This window comes from Panicum virgatum, chromosome 3K (genome assembly GCF_016808335.1).
Source record: "Panicum virgatum strain AP13 chromosome 3K, P.virgatum_v5, whole genome shotgun sequence".
NCBI lineage: Eukaryota > Viridiplantae > Streptophyta > Magnoliopsida > Poales > Poaceae > Panicum > Panicum virgatum.
In genome coordinates, this window is record NC_053138.1 from 41,223,563 (window position 1) to 41,244,979 (window position 21,417).

General features: G+C 42.2%; 1 protein-coding gene and 1 long non-coding RNA gene across 4 annotated transcripts; one reads left to right on the top strand and one right to left on the bottom strand.

Moving 5' to 3' along the window:
* Positions 1 to 15,764: 15,764 nt before the first annotated feature.
* On the top strand, positions 15,765 to 18,697 carry LOC120699188 (protein FAR-RED IMPAIRED RESPONSE 1-like). Its single transcript, XM_039983075.1, has 4 exons — positions 15,765 to 15,860; positions 15,940 to 16,014; positions 16,091 to 18,127; positions 18,218 to 18,697. Exons 3-4 carry the CDS (start codon positions 16,932 to 16,934, stop codon positions 18,243 to 18,245), a joined length of 1,224 nt encoding a protein of 407 aa, XP_039839009.1. The 5' UTR covers positions 15,765 to 15,860; positions 15,940 to 16,014; positions 16,091 to 16,931; the 3' UTR covers positions 18,246 to 18,697.
* Positions 18,698 to 19,104: 407 nt separating this feature from the next.
* LOC120699190 lies at positions 19,105 to 21,326 on the bottom strand. 3 transcript variants are annotated; one of them, XR_005685290.1, is made up of 3 exons: positions 20,783 to 21,325; positions 19,935 to 20,696; positions 19,105 to 19,555 (listed from the first exon to the last, which is right to left on the bottom strand). It is a non-coding gene; the product is annotated as an uncharacterized LOC120699190 (long non-coding RNA). The 3 variants fall into 3 exon arrangements; XR_005685291.1 differs by having other exon boundaries at positions 19,105 to 20,696; positions 20,783 to 21,116; positions 21,187 to 21,273; XR_005685289.1 differs by having other exon boundaries at positions 19,105 to 20,696; positions 20,783 to 21,326.
* Between the last annotated feature and the right edge of the window lie 91 nt (positions 21,327 to 21,417).

Sequence of the window (21,417 nt, forward strand, 5' to 3'; positions counted from 1 at the left end):
CCCTACGTTATGGGTGTACCATTGTTTTGCTTTCTCAGTAAGGGAGAAAGGAAATAACTTCCACCGAAGTGTTTCTTGTGCCATGCCTCAATGGACAAGCAAGAGCACATTTGCTCGAACTCTCGTAGGTGATGGTAGGGATTTTCTAGCTCATATCCTGAGAAGGGTTGTTCCCGAACCATGGCTATGAAGCCAGGGCAGAGTTCAAAGCCTGAAGCTGTGATTGGCTTGGATGACTGTGGTGGCTCTAAGAACTCGCCCAAGGGAGCAGAGAGTTGGTGGATAGAAAGGGTATCCATGTAATAAGGATAAAAAGAAAAGAAAGGATAAAAGAAAAGATACACGAGCAACTAGGTTCGAAGACAACTACGGCAACCATTCCCCGGCAACGGCGCCAGAAATGCTTGTTGGTATTTCTTAACTCTTACAGAGAAGTCCGCAAGCGCACAGTCTGTTGTAGCACTTCACCCGAGAGTATTCAGGGTATCGTATTTTCCACGAGGAACGGGTGTGTAACTGTCTTCTAACTAGATTACCCTGAAGAAGATAAGAGATAGAAAAACCTTAGGGTAGCATGGTTCTGATCTAAGGATGGGTTCAAGGGAAGATACACTAATGTTTTCACTCTCTCACTTCAGGCACCGGTCTGACCCTGGTCTGCTAGGGACCTCCAGTATCGCTCTATGTCGTACTTAGGTGGGGGGGAGTGCACTAACCACGCAGACTGTCTCCGTAGCGGACGGACTGGGCTGTCACCACCTGCCGTCTACCCCACAATACCAGCTGTGCACGAGACAAACAAAGGTAATCTAAGGCCCAGACACCACGCCTATGCCTTCGACTACTACTCTAGAGTTGCGCTGGGTTATACCATCTTTATCAGGGGCCCTCTTCTAGAGTATCCGCTACGAGAACGGATGATGAACCCGCGAACGAATGAGAACAAAAGAATAACTTTACTAGAACTCACCAAATAGAAGAACCCGGATATGTACTCCAACCGTACCATATCCGTAGAGGTACAAAGCCGAAGAGACGCCGACAAGTCCGGCTCTTCTCCACACTTCTTCCTCACACACTACCTAGGCTAATGATACAAAGAGGCGGAGCCTCTCTACTCTTCTCCTTCACATATGAAATGGTGTGTCTTGTGAGAGGTGGAGGGAGGCCCCTTTTATAGTCTTCAGGGTCGGTTCCCGCCAAATGCATATATGGAAGGTGATCAGGAGGAGTAGGGGGCACGCCACATCAAAGTGCATCTGGACGGGATACTGGCCAGGTTCGGCCGAACCCTGGGTTCGGCCGACCCCAACTGGCAGCTGCTCGTCCTTATCTTCCTCGAGGAGTTTGATATGTGAGCCCTCGTCAAGATCCCATGGTGCATTTGCCTTGGTTCCCCCGTTTGCTCTGACTTGTGGGCCCTCTTTGTAAGTGACACGTCTCGGTGTTGATCTTTTGTGCATTCTTCCTCGTGTTCACTTGTGTTTTCCCTCTTTTGCAGATGTGGGTGCCTGCAGATGACAATTCACCAAAACTTGTGGAAATGATTAGTTATAAGCCCTATATCTAAGTTTGGTGATTATTTCCGGTAGAAAGCTGCAAGAGTTGATGGTCGAAAACAACACTTAAGGACCATCAACAATCATATCGGTCTTTGTCAAATCATCTTGGCTCTTCCCGAGTTTGCATAGCATAACATAGGGCATTATGTTCACAGCTGCACCTCCATCAATGAGCATCTTCATGACTGGTTTTCCATCAACGAACCCATTAAAAAACAATGCTTTAAGATGTTGTCTCTTGTCATGTTCTAGCTTTTCAAATGTTGCTGGTAAAAGTTCCAAATTCAACTGAGCCATAGCTTCTTCCAACTCTGGCTCGTGGTCTTCATCACATGGCACCATAAACTCCTTTGGCATTATGAAAACCATATTAATCGACACAGCCGATGACCCAGAATCTTGATCATCATCGGCTCTGGGCTTAGCACGCCAAACTTGTGATTTGACTCCTTTCTTGTTCAGAGTTTGCTCTTGCTCTTCCTCTATGATCTCCAGCTGGCGTAACCTCTGAACACGTCTCTTCTGTGATCTAGTCAATCCTCCTGAACACCATTGAGGTTGACTTGTGCGGTCAGGTTCATGCTATGGATCTCTCTGCATCGGCTGATCATCTTGCACCCTGTCATCAACCATTTGTTCTAGCCGATCGTGTGTGGGCACTCTTCTCCCAGCAGGATCATGTAGCATGGTCCTGCCCCCCAGTCGATCATGCACCGATACCTTTTTTCCTAGCCAATCATGCACAGGAGTACGTTCAAGTCGATAGGGTTCATCAACATGATGTGGCCTCTTAAATGATCGGCTGCCTTGACCATTGCATTCGGGACAATCATATGCCGATGGTAATGTCAACCCTTCTTCCCAGCAGTAGACAAAGAAAGGACACCTCCACTGATCTTTCTCACGACGTGCCTCCTCTTCTTTGGGCTGCTGCCTTTCACGATCACACTGAAACTTATTCAGCAGCATTTGAGACATGACACGTCTACAGGGCGTTGAAGAACGTTCGGCCTCTTCTTGTGGACCCTTCCCTTTGACTTCATCGGCCGTTATCTGCGCTTTGGGATCAATAGTCCCAGATTTCTTGGCCGATGATGATGTCAGAACCTTGGCTTGAGAAGGACCTTTGTCTTTGGCCACGTCTACCATGTTCGTGGAGAACGGATGCTGGTCAATCTTCATCGTCCTTTTGGGAGTTTTAAACTTTAGCTTCCCCTTCTCAAAAGCCAATTGAATTTGCTGCCGGAAGACTTTGCACTCATTTGTATCATGTGACGTACCATTGTGCCACTTGCAGTACTTCATATTCTTGAGCTCTTCTTCCAACGAGATCTTATGATATGGCTTTAATTTGATCAACCCTTCCGACAATAACAACTCAAAGATCTTGTCGGCTTTGGTGATATCAAACCCGTATACTCAAGTTCTTTCTTCCCAAATGAATGTCACCGGCTTCTTATTGTTTTGAATCCACTCAGTCAATGCGACCGTTTCTTGCTCCTCTTCAGAATCATCATTAGTAGAATATTCCACATAATTTATCTTCTTCTGAAAAGGCTTCTTGGACTCATAGGATTGAGTCTCTCATGACATCCTGGCTGTAATCTGGCTAATACTCTCAAATTCTTACGATGCATACTTGTCTTTAATATGTGGCAAGAGCCCATTAAATGCTGCATCGGCCAACTGCTGATCGGACAAAACCAGACTGTAGCATCGGTTCTTGACATCTCTGAACTTTTGAATAAAAGCAGCAACCGATTCATCGTTTCTCTGCCTTAAGCCAGTCAAATCGGTCAACTTCAATTCAATAATTCCAGAGTAGAAGAATTGATGGAATTATCTTTCCAGATGGGCCCAATATAATATGGAATTTGCTGGTAAAGTGGTAAACCAAGCAAAGGCCAATCTAGATAAAGACAAAAAGAACAACCGAACTCTGAGCGCGTCCTGGTTGCCCACTTCTCCCAACTGTAGAAGGAACCTGTTAACATGTTCCATCGTAGAAACTTCTCCCTGCCCCAAGAACTTTGTGAAGTCGGGCATCTTGTACTTGTGTGGGAGAGGAATCTGATTGTAAGCCGGAGGATAAGGAGTCTTGTACATAACAGACTACTGCTTCGGCCTTAAGCCAAACTGCTCCCTCATCACTTCAGCTATCTTGGAGTTCCAATCAACTTGCTGATCAACTGCTGGTATCTGCTGAGGAGAAACCATGTTTGCTGAGTTTGTCATCATCGCAAGCTGTGGTGACGTATGATTCATCGACTGTCCAGCCGATTGCATCTGATGTGCCTGTTGAGCCACCCGATTGGGTGTCTGTTGAGTCGCTGGTGGTTGGGTCGATGGACTAGCTGACTGCTGACTAGTAGACTCCATGTATGGCACATTAACGTATCGCAATTGTCCAGTTGCTTGATCATGGAAAACCCAATTGACTCCATTCTGGTGAGGAGATTGTGAAAGCAGAATTTCTGTAGGAGACTTGGGTTGGAGCATAATTGCGAGACGCTGCTGTGGTGTCATCGGCGGTGGCACCGATGCATTGAACTGTGCAGACATCTGTGGATTCCATGCATTATGTGCATTCGGCTGTGTTGCCGATGCATCTTGTTGGGATCCCATCAGCTGGGTGACCGATGGATCAGGCCGAGGAGTCATCGGCTGGGTAGCCGATGCATTAAACTGTGTCTTGGGTGGTGTGGTAAAGAAATCTAGATGCATACCATACCCAGTAGCAGGATTCCACCCTTTTGGAAATGCAGACGCAAATCCATCTTGCATAGTCATAGGAATAGGCGGACTAGACGTGTAGACAGGAGCTGTTGTAGCCGTTGACGCTGCAGTAGTAACCTGTGGCGGTGCTTAACTATTACTTGCTTCTGCCTGGCTATTTTGAGCCGACAAAGCTGCTGCCATATACACTTCCAATGGTACGTATTGCATCTGATTTGGCTGTATATAGCAAGGACCCATGCAACCTGGAAACGTGCCTTCAGCAAAAATCTTGACTACCGCATTATGTATTGTGTTGCCCATGAGTGTTGCACTCTTGACAAATGCTTGTGCCACAGCTTGGCCAACTGCATCCATCATCTTGTTCTCATGTTGCACTTCTGTCAATGGCTGGAAAGATGGGAGGTTAAACTTCTTGATCACGTCACCAGATCCAGTGACGCTATAGGATTTGAGGCATTCACGTTTAAACTTCTCCACACGCTCTTCATATTCTTTTTTATCTTCTTTGAGCTTGTCTTCAGGAAAAGGAATGTAGTTTTCTTCATTGACTTTAGAATGATCACCTAGTTCCACCATGTTGAAACTTTCGTGTCCCACCAGGCGTGCCAAAAGATATGTTGACATAAAAATCAACACACTGGAATCTGAGGGCAAGTGTTCGGCAAGCTCTAGGAAGTCAACCAAGCGTGCCAGTCAATTTGACCTGTAATTGACAAGGGATAAAACAAAGTTAAATTCGAGAGTGTATCGGCTGAGATTCCGAATATCTCTTTAATCCCTTTTTCATTTCTTCAATAATTAATTGGAATTCCAATTCTCAGCCCCTGCATAATGTTTTGATTAATAAGCTCTCTATCCGCCGAAAAGGTCTTCTTTAGACCAGCAGAGAAGGCTTAGTTTTTTTTAACCTTAGTGGTACACAGAAGTCATGGGTGATCATTGGTCCGATGCTTCGGGCGAAACTAATTCCCAGGGTGTGACAGGCGGTGTGTACAGGGCCCGGGTACATATTCACCGCGGCATGCTGATCCGCGATTACTAGCGATTTCAACTTCATGTTCTCGAGATGGGATTGCACGTGTTTATGGATTGAATGAGATTCAAGCAGGAGAAATGGTACGATGGATCGAAGGGGTGCTGCCCGGCCGCCAGAGGAAATTAAAGATGATAGAAGAGTTCGCTCCGCCGCGTAAGATCCTCGACACTAATTTACACTTAATCCCATCAATCACGTACATACAACTTTCATCGAATACGGTTTTCCACAGAATTCTATAGGGATCTATGAGATCGATCACACAGGCGTATCGGCAGGCTCTGCCGATACAGAAAACGACAAAAAAATATTAAGTGCGGGTGCGTAGTAAATGAGCGCATCGGACGGTTCAGCCGATGCGGATAACGACAAAATCAGCTCTGGGTGGCCGATTACACGTATATGACAAAATCTAAGCTACGAATGTGTAACTCAGATAATATGATGCTCGAAACAGATCTAAACTGGCTTTTAAGATAACAAGATGTTAACCCAAAATCTAAAGCCGATCTAATATGTTTCTAGCAAGTAAGTATGATAATGGCCAAAAAACATAGGAAAAACATACAAATCTAGCCGATATCGATAAATTGTGAATAAATCTAGATGAGAAAACAGCGATACGTCCGAGATCAAAGCCTAGATAAACTCGATAACTTTTGAATAGATTTGAACGAAACCACAGCGATACGTCCGGTAGCTAAAGTTCAAATATACTCGGTAAAACAAAAACTCACCAGCAAATCAAGTCGCCCGAATGTGAGGCGTCCTTGATCAACTTGAAAGAACTCGTCGAAAAGAAAAGAAGAAAGGCGAAGTCGCCAAAAAAGTACAAAGGAATTGTAAAGTGTTATTGTATTGGATGTGTATCAAGTTTTTCCAGTCCCTTACAACTAATATATATATAGCCTAGCGCTACCAAGTCCTAGCCGATTAAGGCAAACATATTACTTGACTAAAAAGTAAAAACTTCCTAATTTAAACTATACTAAATATTACAACCGAATCATCGGAAGCCTTGTAGAATTCGAACTCCCTTTTCTCCCCCTGATTCATCGGCAACTCCCCATCGGCCGATTACCAAACTGCACGAATCAGCATCTTCATGGAATATTCCTTCTGGCCCATCGGCTTTGCCTCATCAGCCGATCCTGATCCTGTACACCTTTTGGTTTTTTTCAAATCGGCAACTTTTCCTTCATTAAAATCACCTTCCTTGACACGTATCAAAAAAACAGTGTCAACAGTAGAAAATTCAAATCCCAATTGTGTTATATGCTTAGATGTACATGATTCTATGCCATGATATATCATAGAACTCCCATGCAGGCAAGCAGGCACACGGGTTCTCCATATCATGACTGACGCTTACGATATGTATTATTGCCTTCTATGATATGTCTTCCGTGATCTGTATAGCTATGTGTTTCATGAAGATGATTCTATGATGTAAATAATCGCTTCCTTCTGTAAGCTATATAAATCACCTGCATCTTTTTTTTTCTTCTATGACATGCATGACTGTGTTATATGACCTGTATGGCTGCCATATATGACCTGCCTCCTATGATCTATATAGCTTCTATTTATGACCCACTTGCCACCTATGACATATTGTTGTTTTTTATGACCTGCCTTTTATGCCTTTTTTATGATCTATATCGCTGCCTTCTACAGCCTGCACCGCTGCCTTCTATGACCCTGTATAGAGTATTAACTGATCTATATCGTTGCCTCTTACGCCCCTACCTATACGACCTGTATCATGATTATTATATGACGAATTATACAATGCTCTATGATTACTTCTAGAATTAGCAAGAGAGGGCTACGTAAAATTGACCTCATGAAATTATGAGCAGCATAGATGTTCTGTGGATATGCCAATACGTGTATATGCCAATGTTGAGATGTGTATATGACAATGTTTGAATTAGTTGTGTAATAAACCTCTAATCACCTGATCATAGAACTCTCATACAAATAGGCAACTATGGAGACATGCACGCAGCAGTGGAGCTGGGGAGCGGCTTCCTCTTTTCAATTCAAACCAGCCGCGTGGTGTCTTTTTCCAAGAAAGCATGCAGCAGCAACACGAGCAGCGTGGGACCCGAGGCCACATGCAGCAGCAGAGGTGCGTGGGCACCAGAAATTCAAATTGGCAGGCAGGGCCCGGGCACATATTCACCGCGGCATGCTGATCCGCGATTACTAGCGATTTCAACTTCATGTTCTCGAGATGGGATTGCACGTGTTTTATGGATTGAATGAGATTCAAGCAGGAGAAATGGTACGATGGATCGAAGGGGTGCTGCCCGGCCGCCAGAGGAAATTAAAGATGATAGAAGAGTTCGCTCCGCCGCGTAAGATCCTCGACACTAATTTACACTTAATCCCATCAATCACGTACATACAACTTTCATCGAATACGGTTTTCCACAGAATTCTATAGGGATCTATGAGATCGATCACACAGGCGTATCGGCAGGCTCTGCCGATACAGAAAACGACAAAAAAATATTAAGTGCGGGTGCGTAGTAAATGAGCGCATCGGCCGGTTCAGCCGATGCGGATAACGACAAAATCAGCTCTGGGTGGCCGATTACACGTATATGACAAAATCTAAGCTACGAATGTGTAACTCAGATAATGTGATGCTCGAAACAGATCTAAACTGGCTTTTAAGATAACAAGATGTTAACCCAAAATCTAAAGCCGATCTAATATGTTTCTAGCAAGTAAGTATGATAATGGCCAAAAAACATAGGAAAAACATACAAATCTAGCCGATATCGATAAATTGTGAATAAATCTAGATGAGAAAACAGCGATACGTCCGAGATCAAAGCCTAGATAAACTCGATAACTTTTGAATAGATTTGAACGAAACCACAGCGATACGTCCGGTAGCTAAAGTTCAAATATACTCGGTAAAACAAAAACTCACCAGCAAATCAAGTCGCTCGAATGTGAGGCGTCCTTGATCAACTTGAAAGAACTCGTCGAAAAGAAAAGAAGAAAGGCGAAGTCGCCAAAAAAGTACAAAGGAATTGTAAAGTGTTATTGTATTGGATGTGTATCAAGTTTTTCCAGTCCCTTACAACTGATATATATAGCCTAGCGCTACCAAGTCCTAGCCGATTAAGGCAAACATATTACTTGACTAAAAAGTAAAAACTTCCTAATTTAAACTATACTAAATATTACAACCGAATCATCGGAAGCCTTGTAGAATTCGAACTCCCTTTTCTCCCCCTGATTCATCGGCAACTCCCCATCGGCCGATTACCAAACTGCACGAATCAGCATCTTCATGGAATATTCCTTCTGGCCCATCGGCTTTGCCTCATCAGCCGATCCTCATCCTGTACACCTTTTGGTTTTTTTCAAATCGGCAATCTTTTCCTTCATTAAAATCACCTTCCTTGACACGTATCAAAAAAACGGTGTCAACAGTAGAAAATTCAAATCCCAATTGTGTTATATGCTTAGATGTACATGATTCTATGCCATGATATATCATAGAACTCCCATGCAGGCAAGCAGGCACACGGGTTCTCCATATCATGACTGACGCTTACGATATGTATTATTGCCTTCTATGATATGTCTTCCGTGATCTGTATAGCTATGTGTTTCATGAAGATGATTCTATGATGTAAATAATCGCTTCCTTCTGTAAGCTATATAAATCACCTGCATCTTTTTTTTTCTTCTATGACATGCATGACTGTGTTATATGACCTGTATGGCTGCCATATATGACCTGCCTCCTATGATCTATATAGCTTCTATTTATGACCCACTTGCCACCTATGACATATTGTTGTTTTTTATGACCTGCCTTTTATGCCTTTTTTATGATCTATATCGCTGCCTTCTACAGCCTGCACCGCTGCCTTCTATGACCCTGTATAGAGTATTAACTGATCTATATCGTTGCCTCTTACGCCCCTACCTATACGACCTGTATCATGATTATTATATGACGAATTATACAATGCTCTATGATTACTTCTAGAATTAGCAAGAGAGGGCTACGTAAAATTGACCTCATGAAATTATGAGCAGCATAGATGTTCTGTGGATATGCCAATACGTGTATATGCCAATGTTGAGATGTGTATATGACAATGTTTGAATTAGTTGTGTAATAAACCTCTAATCACCTGATCATAGAACTCTCATACAAATAGGCAACTATGGAGACATGCACGCAGCAGTGGAGCTGGGGAGCGGCTTCCTCTTTTCAATTCAAACCAGCCGCGTGGTGTCTTTTTCCAAGAAAGCATGCAGCAGCAACACGAGCAGCGTGGGACCCGAGGCCACATGCAGCAGCAGAGGTGCGTGGGCACCAGAAATTCAAATTGGCAGGCAGGGCAGGTGGGGTGGGGGGGGGGGGGTGGGGGTGGCTGCGGGGCACCCCTTGGGGAGGCACGCGGGCGGGCGTGACGTCAGGGGCGTACGGCGCGCGAGCCGGATGGGATCGGGTCCGGCGGGACCAGCGGGGGCTGCCTGGTGCTCCCAGGTGAGCCCAGGGCTCTCTTTAGCGTGGGGCCATATATATATATATATATATATATATATATATATATATATATATATATATATATATATATATATATATATATATATATATATATAGACATATATATATACATATATATATATAAATATATACATATATATGGCTGGTCTATTTAACGCCCACGGCGGAGTGCCACCTGGTCTCCAGCAGCAGGGAATTACGGTTCTTTCTTAAGATGGTAGTAAAATCTAGTATTCGGTTTGTTTTTAATGTAGTTAGCGGTGGGTGTGGTCAAATTCTCCTGGTTTGACGCGATCCTGCAGTATTTAATACAATTTCAATGACTTGCATGTTTTTTTAGCATTGGTTGACCAGTGAATAGGGCTCCATGAGCATGTCATTTCTCTCCCAATTTGATATAAATGTGTAGATGGAGTATAAACTAGAATTTGTGAAAGTAAAAAGCTAGGTTACAGTTACGTGGGTCGTGGCATAAAAATAGATGTTGTTCCAACTAAATGTGTAGATGGAGTATAAACTGAAATTTGTGAAAGTAAAAAGCTAGGTTACAGTTACGTGGGTCGTGGCATAAAAATAGATATTGTTCCAACCGTGTGTGTCTTATGGGCTACCTTGCCCGCGTACCACTGAAGTTGTACCACGTACCGCATACAACTGCTATACTGTAGTCATGATTTCGTGGTGAGTGTGTTTGTGAACAGTGGCGGATCCACAGGGGGGCTGAGGGGGGTCCAGCCCCCCTAACTCCATGAAGTCCATGGGAGCCCCTCCAAGCCCCCCTACAATTTCCAGCCATAGTTGAAAGGGAGGAGGAAGAAAGGAGGAAGAAGAGAAAGGGAAGGAAGAGGAGGAAGAAAGGGAAGACGAGGCCCCCCAATCTTCAGCTTCTAGATCCGCCTCTGTTTGTGAATGCATTGTGTTTGTCAACACACTGTAGTGGTCGAGAAGCCATTGGTAATCTGTGTCTGGGAGGTTGGCACCACGGGCATTGAGTGTGCCGCTGATGAAAGCATAGCAGTTGATGGAAGTATTTCTTATCATGGCAGTCTGTTGCTAGCCATCCATATTTGAGCCATGAATGCAGGACATGCAAAATATTTTGTCTCCATGATGGATGAGCCATGAATGCACGGCATGCAAAATGTTTTGACTATGCATCATGATAGATGAGCCATGAATGTAGGGCATGCAGTATTTCAACCACGCGCCATGCATGGAATCTTCTATTATCCATTATCGGTAAAATTGCAGCACGAGAGGGATTTTAGCGGGCACTTGAAACATGCATGCATGTCTATTAATGTGAGTGAGATTGTCTTTTTTTTTAATAACAAATGTGAGCGAGATTTGGGAGAGGGACATGCGGTTTCTTTGCTTCGTGACCGGATATTCATGCATCAGTATTTCATTTAATAATATTAAGTTCTACGAGATTACTGCCCTTGTATCCAAGAAATACTCCTTGTTCAAAAAAATATTTTCAAACATAGAGAAGTAATATCTACTATAAGTTTAAGTAAATTTTAAAATTTCAAGTAGTATTTTAATAAGTTTGGCAAGATTACTCCATTTGTTTGGAAATATAATTTCTTGTTCAAAGAAGTAATTTTGAAACATAGAGAAGTGATGCGGCAGACCGTAAAATAAGCTCCTTGCTGTAGCGTAAAATGGAGGACGGAGTATTACGGGATGTATGAATTGTAATTGCATTGATGATCACTGGTGGGTAGTAATTACCGGCAGCGTGGGCTAAGAATTCTACTCGCCGGAGTAGCAGCGCCGCCGGGGTGTTGAATAATATTCAACACCCTGTGTATAGAATAAACAATAGGTATATATATACAATAACTATTCTACGCCCACGGTGGAGCGCCACCAGGTCTCCGGCGACAGGAAATTACGGTGCCACCTTGAGAGGGTAGTAAAATCTGGTGTTTTGTTTGCTTTTAATGTAGTTTGATCCGGGTCTGGTATGTTTAATATAGTTTGAATCTCTCGCACATTATTAGAGCACAGATTGACCAGTAAAAAAGCGCCAAGCATGTGTCGTTGTGCGGCGTTCTCGTTTTTCAACCCCGGAGTTTTTTTGGAACTATGCTGATGGAGTATAATGTGGAACTTGTGGACGTAAAAAAGCTACGTTTGAGTTGGGTGTCTCGTGGCAGGGGAAAAAGATTTTGGTGCATGATGTGTGTATTCCGGGCTGTCTTGTCCCTATCCAGGTGGAGTATACAGTAAAGGGTGTGGAAGTAAAAAGTAGTGTTTCGTCGGTGACAACGCTGTGGAAGTCGAATAATATTTGACACTCCTAGCGGTGCCTCTGCCGGGCATTAGATAAACCATCCCGGCAGGAAAAAACAAGTTTTGCATCACTGGACAATAAAAACTATCTCCAGCATTATTGCATAGCTGTTTTTAATGCCTGCTGGTATCTACCGTAAACTACTCATTTGTGTAAAGTATTTTGATGGAGGCTAGACGTTCTGGACTTCTGGCCGAAGCTTCAACGTGATCCACGTTCCATGTTATGGCCATAGCTATGACGAGTGTCGTTGGCCCGTAAAAACACGTGCCGCAACAGTAAATAATAGTAGTGGGATCCGAGAAGTAATTTCAAGATTGATTATGGGAAGAGATGATAGGGAAAAGTGTCTAGGATAAGCAAATGTAATAAAATAATAACCTCACGGCTGTTTGATTCACATGTTATGAACTACTATGAATCACCAAAAATACTATTGTACATGATGAAATAAACTACTCTACGTTATGAAAAATACTATGCTATTATAACCTCATGTGGATTGCATCTTAGCGAATCTTTCCTGCAATCACGGGCATGAAATCAAAATAGGGATTCAGGTAGGCTAGACGTTGTGGCCGGAACTTCAACATGATCCATGTTCCTTGTTATGGCCAAAGCTCCGACGAGTGCCGTTGGCCGTAAAAACTGAAAACACATGTCACAAATTGTAAATAATAGTAACCGAGAAGTAATTTTAAGATTGATTATGGGAAGACATGATAGGGAAAAGTGCGTTGGATAAATTTCTGGGATAAGCAAACATAATAAAATAATAACCTCACGGCTGCATGATTCACAAGTTATGAACTACTATGAATCACAAAAAACTACTATTGTACATGATGAAAAAAACATTCGTGTTACTATTCTTCCATCCGTTCGGCAGCATGCATGCAATCAATATAGAAGCAAAAACTACCACAGCCAGGTTTTTCCGTGACGGACAAAACCATCACGGAAAGTACCAAATACCATCAGGGTTGATGTTCTGTGACGGCAACCGTCAGGGATCAGCCGTCAGGGACCAACTGTCAGGGAAGGTGACCTTTTCCTGACAGGAAACCGTCACGGATTAATTCCTGATGGGTATCACCGTCAGGGAAGCCCTTCCACGTCGGTTTTGCCGTGTTTCCGTCAGGGAACATTCCCCATCGGTTTCCATACCGCCAGGAGAAATCTTCCCTGTCAGTTTTGCACCATCAGGGAAAGATAATTTAGACATTCAAATTATAATGTATTATTATTCTGCATGCAACTGATGAAAAATCAGGGCATGCATTCACATATTCAATTGCCAAATAAAATGTATTATTATTCTGCATGCAGATCCCCAGCCATGCTTAATTCTAGAGGCGTGATGTCCAGATGCGCATCAGGTTCAACAATATGCTGCATCCTGCAATCAAGCATGAGCTTTGCGCGTTGGCATAGTGCATTTAAAAATACCGCTGACTTGCGTGCATGCATGCATGCATGGGCATGTGGAAGAATGTCCAGGTTCGTTGAACTACATTAGAGTGTAATTAGCCATTGGTGAGCAGTATTTCATTCTAACATTAGTGGACTAATTTGTTTTTCCTCATTATGATTTCATAACTCATAATCATTGACTTGAAGTTGTATATAAGTCTTGAGTGTTTTTCCAAATTGTAAGAGTAATGATAGGTCTGTTTCTCTTTTAGATGAGTATTTTTTCATACAAGCAGGGTAATATTATGTTTTTACATGAGTAATTTTGTAGCAATGGATATGAGTGATCTTGCATATAGGAGATGAGGGTATTTGTTTTAAATTTTAGGAGTAAATTTTATATACTTGCCACCTCGATGATCGACCTAGCTCCTCTCGCATGTTGAGCAACGCAGCCCTAATAAGATAGTATCAAGATGATTGAAGCATAGCAAGTAGTAATTGTTTGATGCACACAACTATAATGATCAAATTAAATATCCTAAAAGCCAAACTTCTGTTTATACATGGACCATATAAGAACTATACTCGGAGTGAATCACACATGATCTCTAAATATGTGGTAGTAATACAAATCATTTGTACAATAGGAAAGTAAGCATTTGATGAGCAACCAAAATATTTAACTAAACTCATTTTCTCATAAATTATTGCCTTTCTCAATTTGTCCACTATAGCGGCAATGCACCACTTCAGCTTTGGTATCTTGAAGGCCAGATTACATTACAACAAATTGGTCAGTTCAATAGTTCATCATATCGGCTTCACTAGTGTATAGCTTACAAGTAAAAAAAAACTATGACCCGCATAATTATTTCCATCAGAGTATGACATCTTATAGATTGTTGAAGTGGACATGCTGTTGTGTAGCAGCATATCTACATGGTCACATGATTCACATGTCATGAACAATTGTTACAGGCTTACAAAATGAGGCTGTAGTAAATAGATTGGGTATTACCAGTTATGAGAAGGTATCCGGTGCTCCTAGCAGCTCACATGCTCCCTTGCTCCCTCACGTTCGGAGCCGATGGATGCGCAATAGATGGATAAGATGGTCGGGGGAAACAAGTGATGGCTATATTATGTATGGAGCCCCCTCAACAAAGTTTGAAGTGCATTTCTGGCCGTAACTGTCTTCTTCCCAATCGTTTCCCAACCGAACCGACCAAATGGAAGCCCCCTCAAGAAGCTATCTACAGTTGAAGACCAAATCTATTTGTTCCCAGCTTGCCGCAGAGAGGAACTGCTGCTGCTGTGACGCTAGAATCAGGGCACGAGGCGATAGGCAAAAACTAGGATTGGAACTTGGAGGCGGCGCGGCAGTGGCCAGCGCTTGCTGGACCAGCAACGGAGATTGGCGGCGATCGACACGGCGAGCCAGGGAGGGAGGAACGAGCCATCTTGGAGGCTGGGAGGTAGGGAGGGAGGCGTGCTCGCGTGGGATACATCCAACGGTGGTCGGCCGGCTCGCCGGCATGAAGTGCTGCGGCGTCCTCGGGCAGTGGCTCAGCATACTGGAGTACTGGAGTTGAAGCCAGCGACTCAACGCCCACCACCAGTACCACAGCAGCAAGCCGAACTGCAGCAAGGATCAAGCAACATTGCAAGGTACCGATTTCAGCAATTTTTGACTTGTTTTTGGTGGGCTGCACATTCGCAGCCATGCTAGAGTTGTAGTATTGTATCAATTTTGTGAAGTATCATGTGAATGTGTGTCATTTTATCATTAGATTTCAGAGGTGGTGACTGAAGAAAGATGGATAAATTGCGTCTCTCTTCAGAAACATGTGTGATATTCACGAATTGATAACCAAGTGCTTGCAGGTTGCTATCCAACTTTTTGTACTTACCATTCTTCCCAAATGTGGAAATCATTAAAGCTTGAATATTCGTAAAATATCGTGATTTTTGTTTTATATTGTTACTAGGAATCACGAATTCTTATCACTTCCACCGCAATTACCAATTTGCTGATTTGACTAGTTCTTGTAGAAAAGAGAACTTTTTGTCAGTAAGCATCCTTTAATTTGTATTGCTTTGCTACTGTCATCCTATTTGGGTTTCCATTTCTTGTGCTGGGACTAAATTATATGTTAGCAGGGTACCATGGAAGGCATGTCAAGGGTCTTCAATAGGTCTGACTCAACTATTGCAATTCCACTTGAAGGTGAAGATGACACTCATAGATATTCTATGGTAAATCTGTTCTCTATTTCTTATAACCCATGTTAATAAACCACTTCAGTCCTTTGATCTCGAGTTTTTTTATCTGTAGGTTGAAATATGTTCAGATGAGGGTAATGGAGATAACTATAAAACTCCAGAAAGAACAACAAGCTTACCATTCTATGTAAGTATTGTTTAAGAGGTTTTTTATTAGTCTTGATATATCGTACACTATGGAATCTTAATTCTATTATTTGCAGGGTTCAGTCTATGAGCCTGATTGTGAGGATGGCTTACAACCCACAGTTGGTATGGTGTTTGATAGCTGGGAGAAAGGAGAAGATTTCTACAGAGCATATGCTAAGCATATGGGATTTGGAGTTCGCAAATGGACACAACACAAAAATACAGATGGGACAGCCATCTGGAAGCGATTTGTTTGTTCAAAGGAAGGTTGGAGGAAAGAGCAAGAAAGTGGTGAAGATGAGAAGCCTAAAAGGAAGGTCAAGATAACTCGGTGTGGCTGTGAGGCGATGATTGGATTGAAGAGGAGAGATGATGGCAAGTATGTGGTTGCTACGTTCATCTCCTACCACACCCATGATCTGGTCTCCCCAAGGATGAGGCATTTAATCAAATCAAATAGAGAAGTGACTAGCGTCAATTGGGACTTCTGCAGCATTCCGTATGCTCAGTGCAGAGAAAGGTGGGCCTGCAAACCTAGGTTGCACAAAGAAGGATGTTCAGAACTATGAACGTGATTGCAGAAAAGTCATTAGTGCTTCGGATGCCCATATTTTAATTGATATCATGAAAGAGAAGTAAAGGATCAATTCATCATTCTTTTTTGAGTACCAATTAGATGACAAGTTGAGGCTAACACACATTTTTTGGGCTGATAGTACATGCATAAGGAACTATAAGTTGTTTGGCGATGTCATGTCCTTCGATTCTACTTACTGAACCAACCGATATGACCTGGTTTTTACGCCATTTACTGGAGTCAATCATCACAAGTCATGTATCACGTTCGGTGCTGCCTTTTTACCGAATGAGAAGAAAGAGTCGTACAAATGGCTATTCAGAACTTTTTTGAAAGCAATGGGAGGGGCTGCACCTAAACTGATCATAACTGATGAGGACCTTAGCATGAAGGCTGCAATCCGAGATGTCTTCCCAAACACCATACACAGACTTTGCATGTGGCACATTCTTAACAAACTCCCTGAAAAGCTTGGTCGTGACCTAACCAAGGACGAAGAGTTCATGAAAAGATTTGGGATATGTGTATGGTGTTCAGAGACACCTGATGAGTTTGAGTCAAGCTGGGCATCAATAATTGCTGATTATGGACTTGAAAACAATGTCTGGTTAAATGATAAGTATGCTCTTCGAAAATCATGGATTCCAGCATACTTTGTAGGATACTCACTGGGTGGTATCTTACGAACTACTTCTAGATCTGAAAGCGAGAATGCATTCTTTGGCCGTTTTGTGAACTGGCGACTATCTTTGCTTGAATTCTGGATCAGGTTTGAAGCTGCATTGGAGGAACAACGGGAAAAGGAGCTGCACGATGACAACACGACAATTCTTACATCTCCTGTACTCAAGACATCTTGGACCTTCGAGAGGCATGCTAGGGAGGTCTACACGCATACCATATTTCAGATGTTTCAGCAAGAGGTGGTTTCTGCGAGAGATAGTTGTGTGGTGCAAGGTCTGGAACAAGTTGGAGAGGAAAAGATCACCCGAATTAGGGATGGTAGAGGCAGGATAAGGGAAGTTCGCTACAACACACATTCCAAGGTTGTAAACTGTTCTTGCAAGTTGTTTGAGTCTATCGGCATTCTTTGTTCTCACACCATTGTAGTCCTCAAGGCAGAGCAATACAATGTAGTACCTATTGATTATATACTGGATAGATGGACTAAGATGGCTACACGTAAGCGGGTGCTCGATGCCAATGGTAATGTGATTGAAGGATCATGTACATCCCTTCCACCAGCCATCAAGATCATGTACTCCGAGACAAACTCTAAGTTCAACATGGGGATGCTTGCTGCTAAACATTCGGGGGAGAAAATGAAATATTTGCATAGAGCTGTGGCTGAAGCTGTTGATCATGTGCTAAAAATGGAACCATCTAGTGAGACAAGTAAAGTTTCAGAGTTTGAGTCTTTTGTTGGAATGCCATTTCCAACAACCATTGACATCCACCCCCCTGAAGTAGCGCACACAAAAGGAAATGGAAAAAGGTTTCAGAGGGCTTCAGAACAAAGCAAAAGCAAAAGGAGGTACAAGCCATAAGCTGGTTATTAGTGTGTTTACGTGCAAAACAACATAAGGTATAGAAACTAATATGATTTATATATATATGTCTGTAGGACAACTAGCTCCAAGCAACAACATTGAGCTAACCAAAGCTTTGAGTGATCCATAGAAACACACAAGGAAGCAAAATTTCCAGCGGCAACATGTACAACTAGAACTTGAAAATGACCATATTGGAGCATGATCAGATTTTTATTTATGATTGAAGTTTGTCCACAAGAATATAGGGAAATAAATATATATGCATTTAGTATTTTATTGCAGATTCACAAGGATTTCATCAAGTCATTTGAAGATGGAACAATGAAGGTATTAATAAATAGTTGCTGGAATGAGTGCCTTCACGGCTGCACTACCTGAATACTCCTAGAAATAAAGTGATCTGTATTTTTGGAACTTCATAGTGTACTCAATGGGAATCTGCATGTAAGTAGTGTGATGTGTTTGTGTATTTGTGTTCCACTACTGAAGGAAAAGCCCATGATCTATTCTACAGTTAACTATAGTAAAAAAATGGATGCGCATGCGTCACCGGATGCTTTCTTATTGATGGCCTATTCAATTTGGAGGCATTATCAAATTCCAGTGTTGCCATTATATGCCCAGTTGTGACTTGTGATTGCAAAGTGTAATTGAATGAAGGGATGCCCACTTGTGATGCACCTATTACTTTGTTTCATGTACTATCCTCGTCTTAGTTCCATCTTTTCAAGAGGATGAAAGAGCTCTTATGCCAATGGGTGTAATGCTTTCAGATAGTTGATCCTTTTCGAGTACATACTCTGAAACAACATTTACAGAACTTTCTACCTAATGCAGATGGATGCATGATTGCATTGCTATAGTCGCATGGAGTACTTTTGTTGAAGTGAAATCATCACCGAAGATAACTAACTATTTTCCATCTCTTCTCGACTATTATCAATCAATTAACACATACTGAACATGACTTCATAATTCATATATCCATTTGAATTGATAAAATTGCAATATGTACATATACTCTTACAATCATACATACACAACAAAAAAAAAAGTGCTACCATGAAGCACCTCTGTTATATCATCACGCACACAAAGAAAACATGAGTGTATCCTAACAGCAACGACAACCCACTATGCATCCTTCAAAGTCAATGGCATTCATCTTGTAGCTAGGCATATCTTCATCATGTGCATCTTGCAGCAATTCTCGAAATAGTTAATCTTGTGTTGACTGGAAAGTTTCACAATTTTTCCTGATGCTCCCGTTTGCCATCTTTAAGAAGATCATCAAAATTAAAGATGATATTTTCTTGATGCTCCCTGCCAGCCATCTTTTGTTGAGATGACAGTTGAAATTAAAGACATGTTATACTGTCCTCGGACGGCCCAACAAAATATAACTGAATCTGTAATCGAATCAACATATTTATCAATAATTAATGTTAGAAAAAAGTTAATGCCACCAAAGTTCAGGTGAAGCAAAAGGACAACCATCAAGTGACAACCAAGATATTCTTAAGTCGTTTACATAGGAAGGGAGGGAGTAGCATTTTCTTTTCTGGAAAAGAACTCAAGGCTGTTACCTGTTTCCCTCATTTTCGTAATAAAACTATTGATGAAAACAAGCAAGACTGAGTAAAGTGTGGCACTAACATGACTGCTCAAATTGGCTTATTGGTGCACTAAAAATGCATAAGGAATTGTACCTCCATGTAAGACAGTCGCGTATATCTACTCAAAACCATGAGGATTTGTCTGTTCAAAAATAATAACCCTGTTACTTACAGAAACTCGTTCTTGATTAAGACCACCATTTGGTTTGATTGTCAGAGCCATTTGAGGGCAGCACCTCTGCAAAGAACAAAAATGTGATGTAGACTATCGATGTTTTAATGCTCAGCCAGTTTTCTCATGATTATGTGGCCCAATAATTCCGTCAGCTATGTTATGTCAAACTGGGTACATGTGATGTATGAAATCAAGGCTAAGGTTTCAAAAATGAAGCCTATGATCGAGTCATCTTCCTGTTTTTGTTTTTGAGGAAATAGGAGGGTTTTGCTCCTACAGGTTAAATATTAGTAATAAAAAAGAAACAAAGAACTTACGGACAAGTCATCCTGCTGTTCGTACAAGGTATCCATAGCTTCTCAGAATTAATTGTGATGCCATTAACTTCACAATATCAACAAAATACTGTTGTGTAAAATGAGACTTGATATAAGATCATAAGAGCAAGGTTTCTGAAGATGCGTACAGGTGTGTTCCCACAATAGTAAAAAGAAATAAGATAATGTAAAATTATAATCGTTGAAAGGAACTCCGGTGTCCTTACCCTACCAATAGTGGTCCATCTTGATGCGTTGTCAGGATGATTTAACAGTTATTTCAATAACAGATAACCAATTGAATTCAAAATTCGACTTTGGGATTTAAGATTAAGCGAACTAATTTAGATTAGGATTTGGGGGCAATTCAGGGTGGTGGCTAACCTGCAGAATTTGGAGTTGCATCACTGATGTTATACCTGCGGTTCCCATAATATCTTATCTGTACACAACATAAAAGACTGTAACTCAAATGAATCAATAATTCTCAAGATCAAGTGGATAGGGCGGAATTCCTCACTACCCTACCTGAAATTTCACCCACCGATGCTCTTTGTCTGTCGGTGCCGTCCTTGCTATTGACGATGGGCTCGTGGAAATAATTAGATGCGCTATGTTGCCGATAGACACCCACGGCGACAGATTCTCTAATCATCTGAGGATGTGCCATGGAAGCAAATAGCTACAAAGATACTATGCTGGTCATACCTGCTGCAGCGGCGCGAAGGGCTCCCCATGGCAGCAGGGAGACATGGCTTCGTTCACATCTCTCTAGTGCCTCTTCTGTGTGGACGGTAATGCCATAGATCGCTGCTACAATGGCGAGGTCAAACCCTAACCTACAACAACTGGACCAGTGCGCCTGAAATTAGGGAGAAGACGAGATTAGATTTCGATTCGAACTTGAGATGGAAAGGAAGGGATTTTGGCACATCTTGCCGATGGTCGCTTGCTTATCTGCGGTGGTCAGGAAGTCCGAAGTCGCTTGGTTGAGGAAGAAAGCGAAAGGTTAGGGAAGAGGGATTGAATTAAAACACACAACAATTCAGGGTGGCGGATGCAAAGATGTTTTAGCAATTCTACTGTTCTCCTACTGCATAAAAAGAACGAAATGAGTCTGCCCTCTCCCGTGGGTCTGCCTCCTCCGTGTGTCTGCCAGGAAT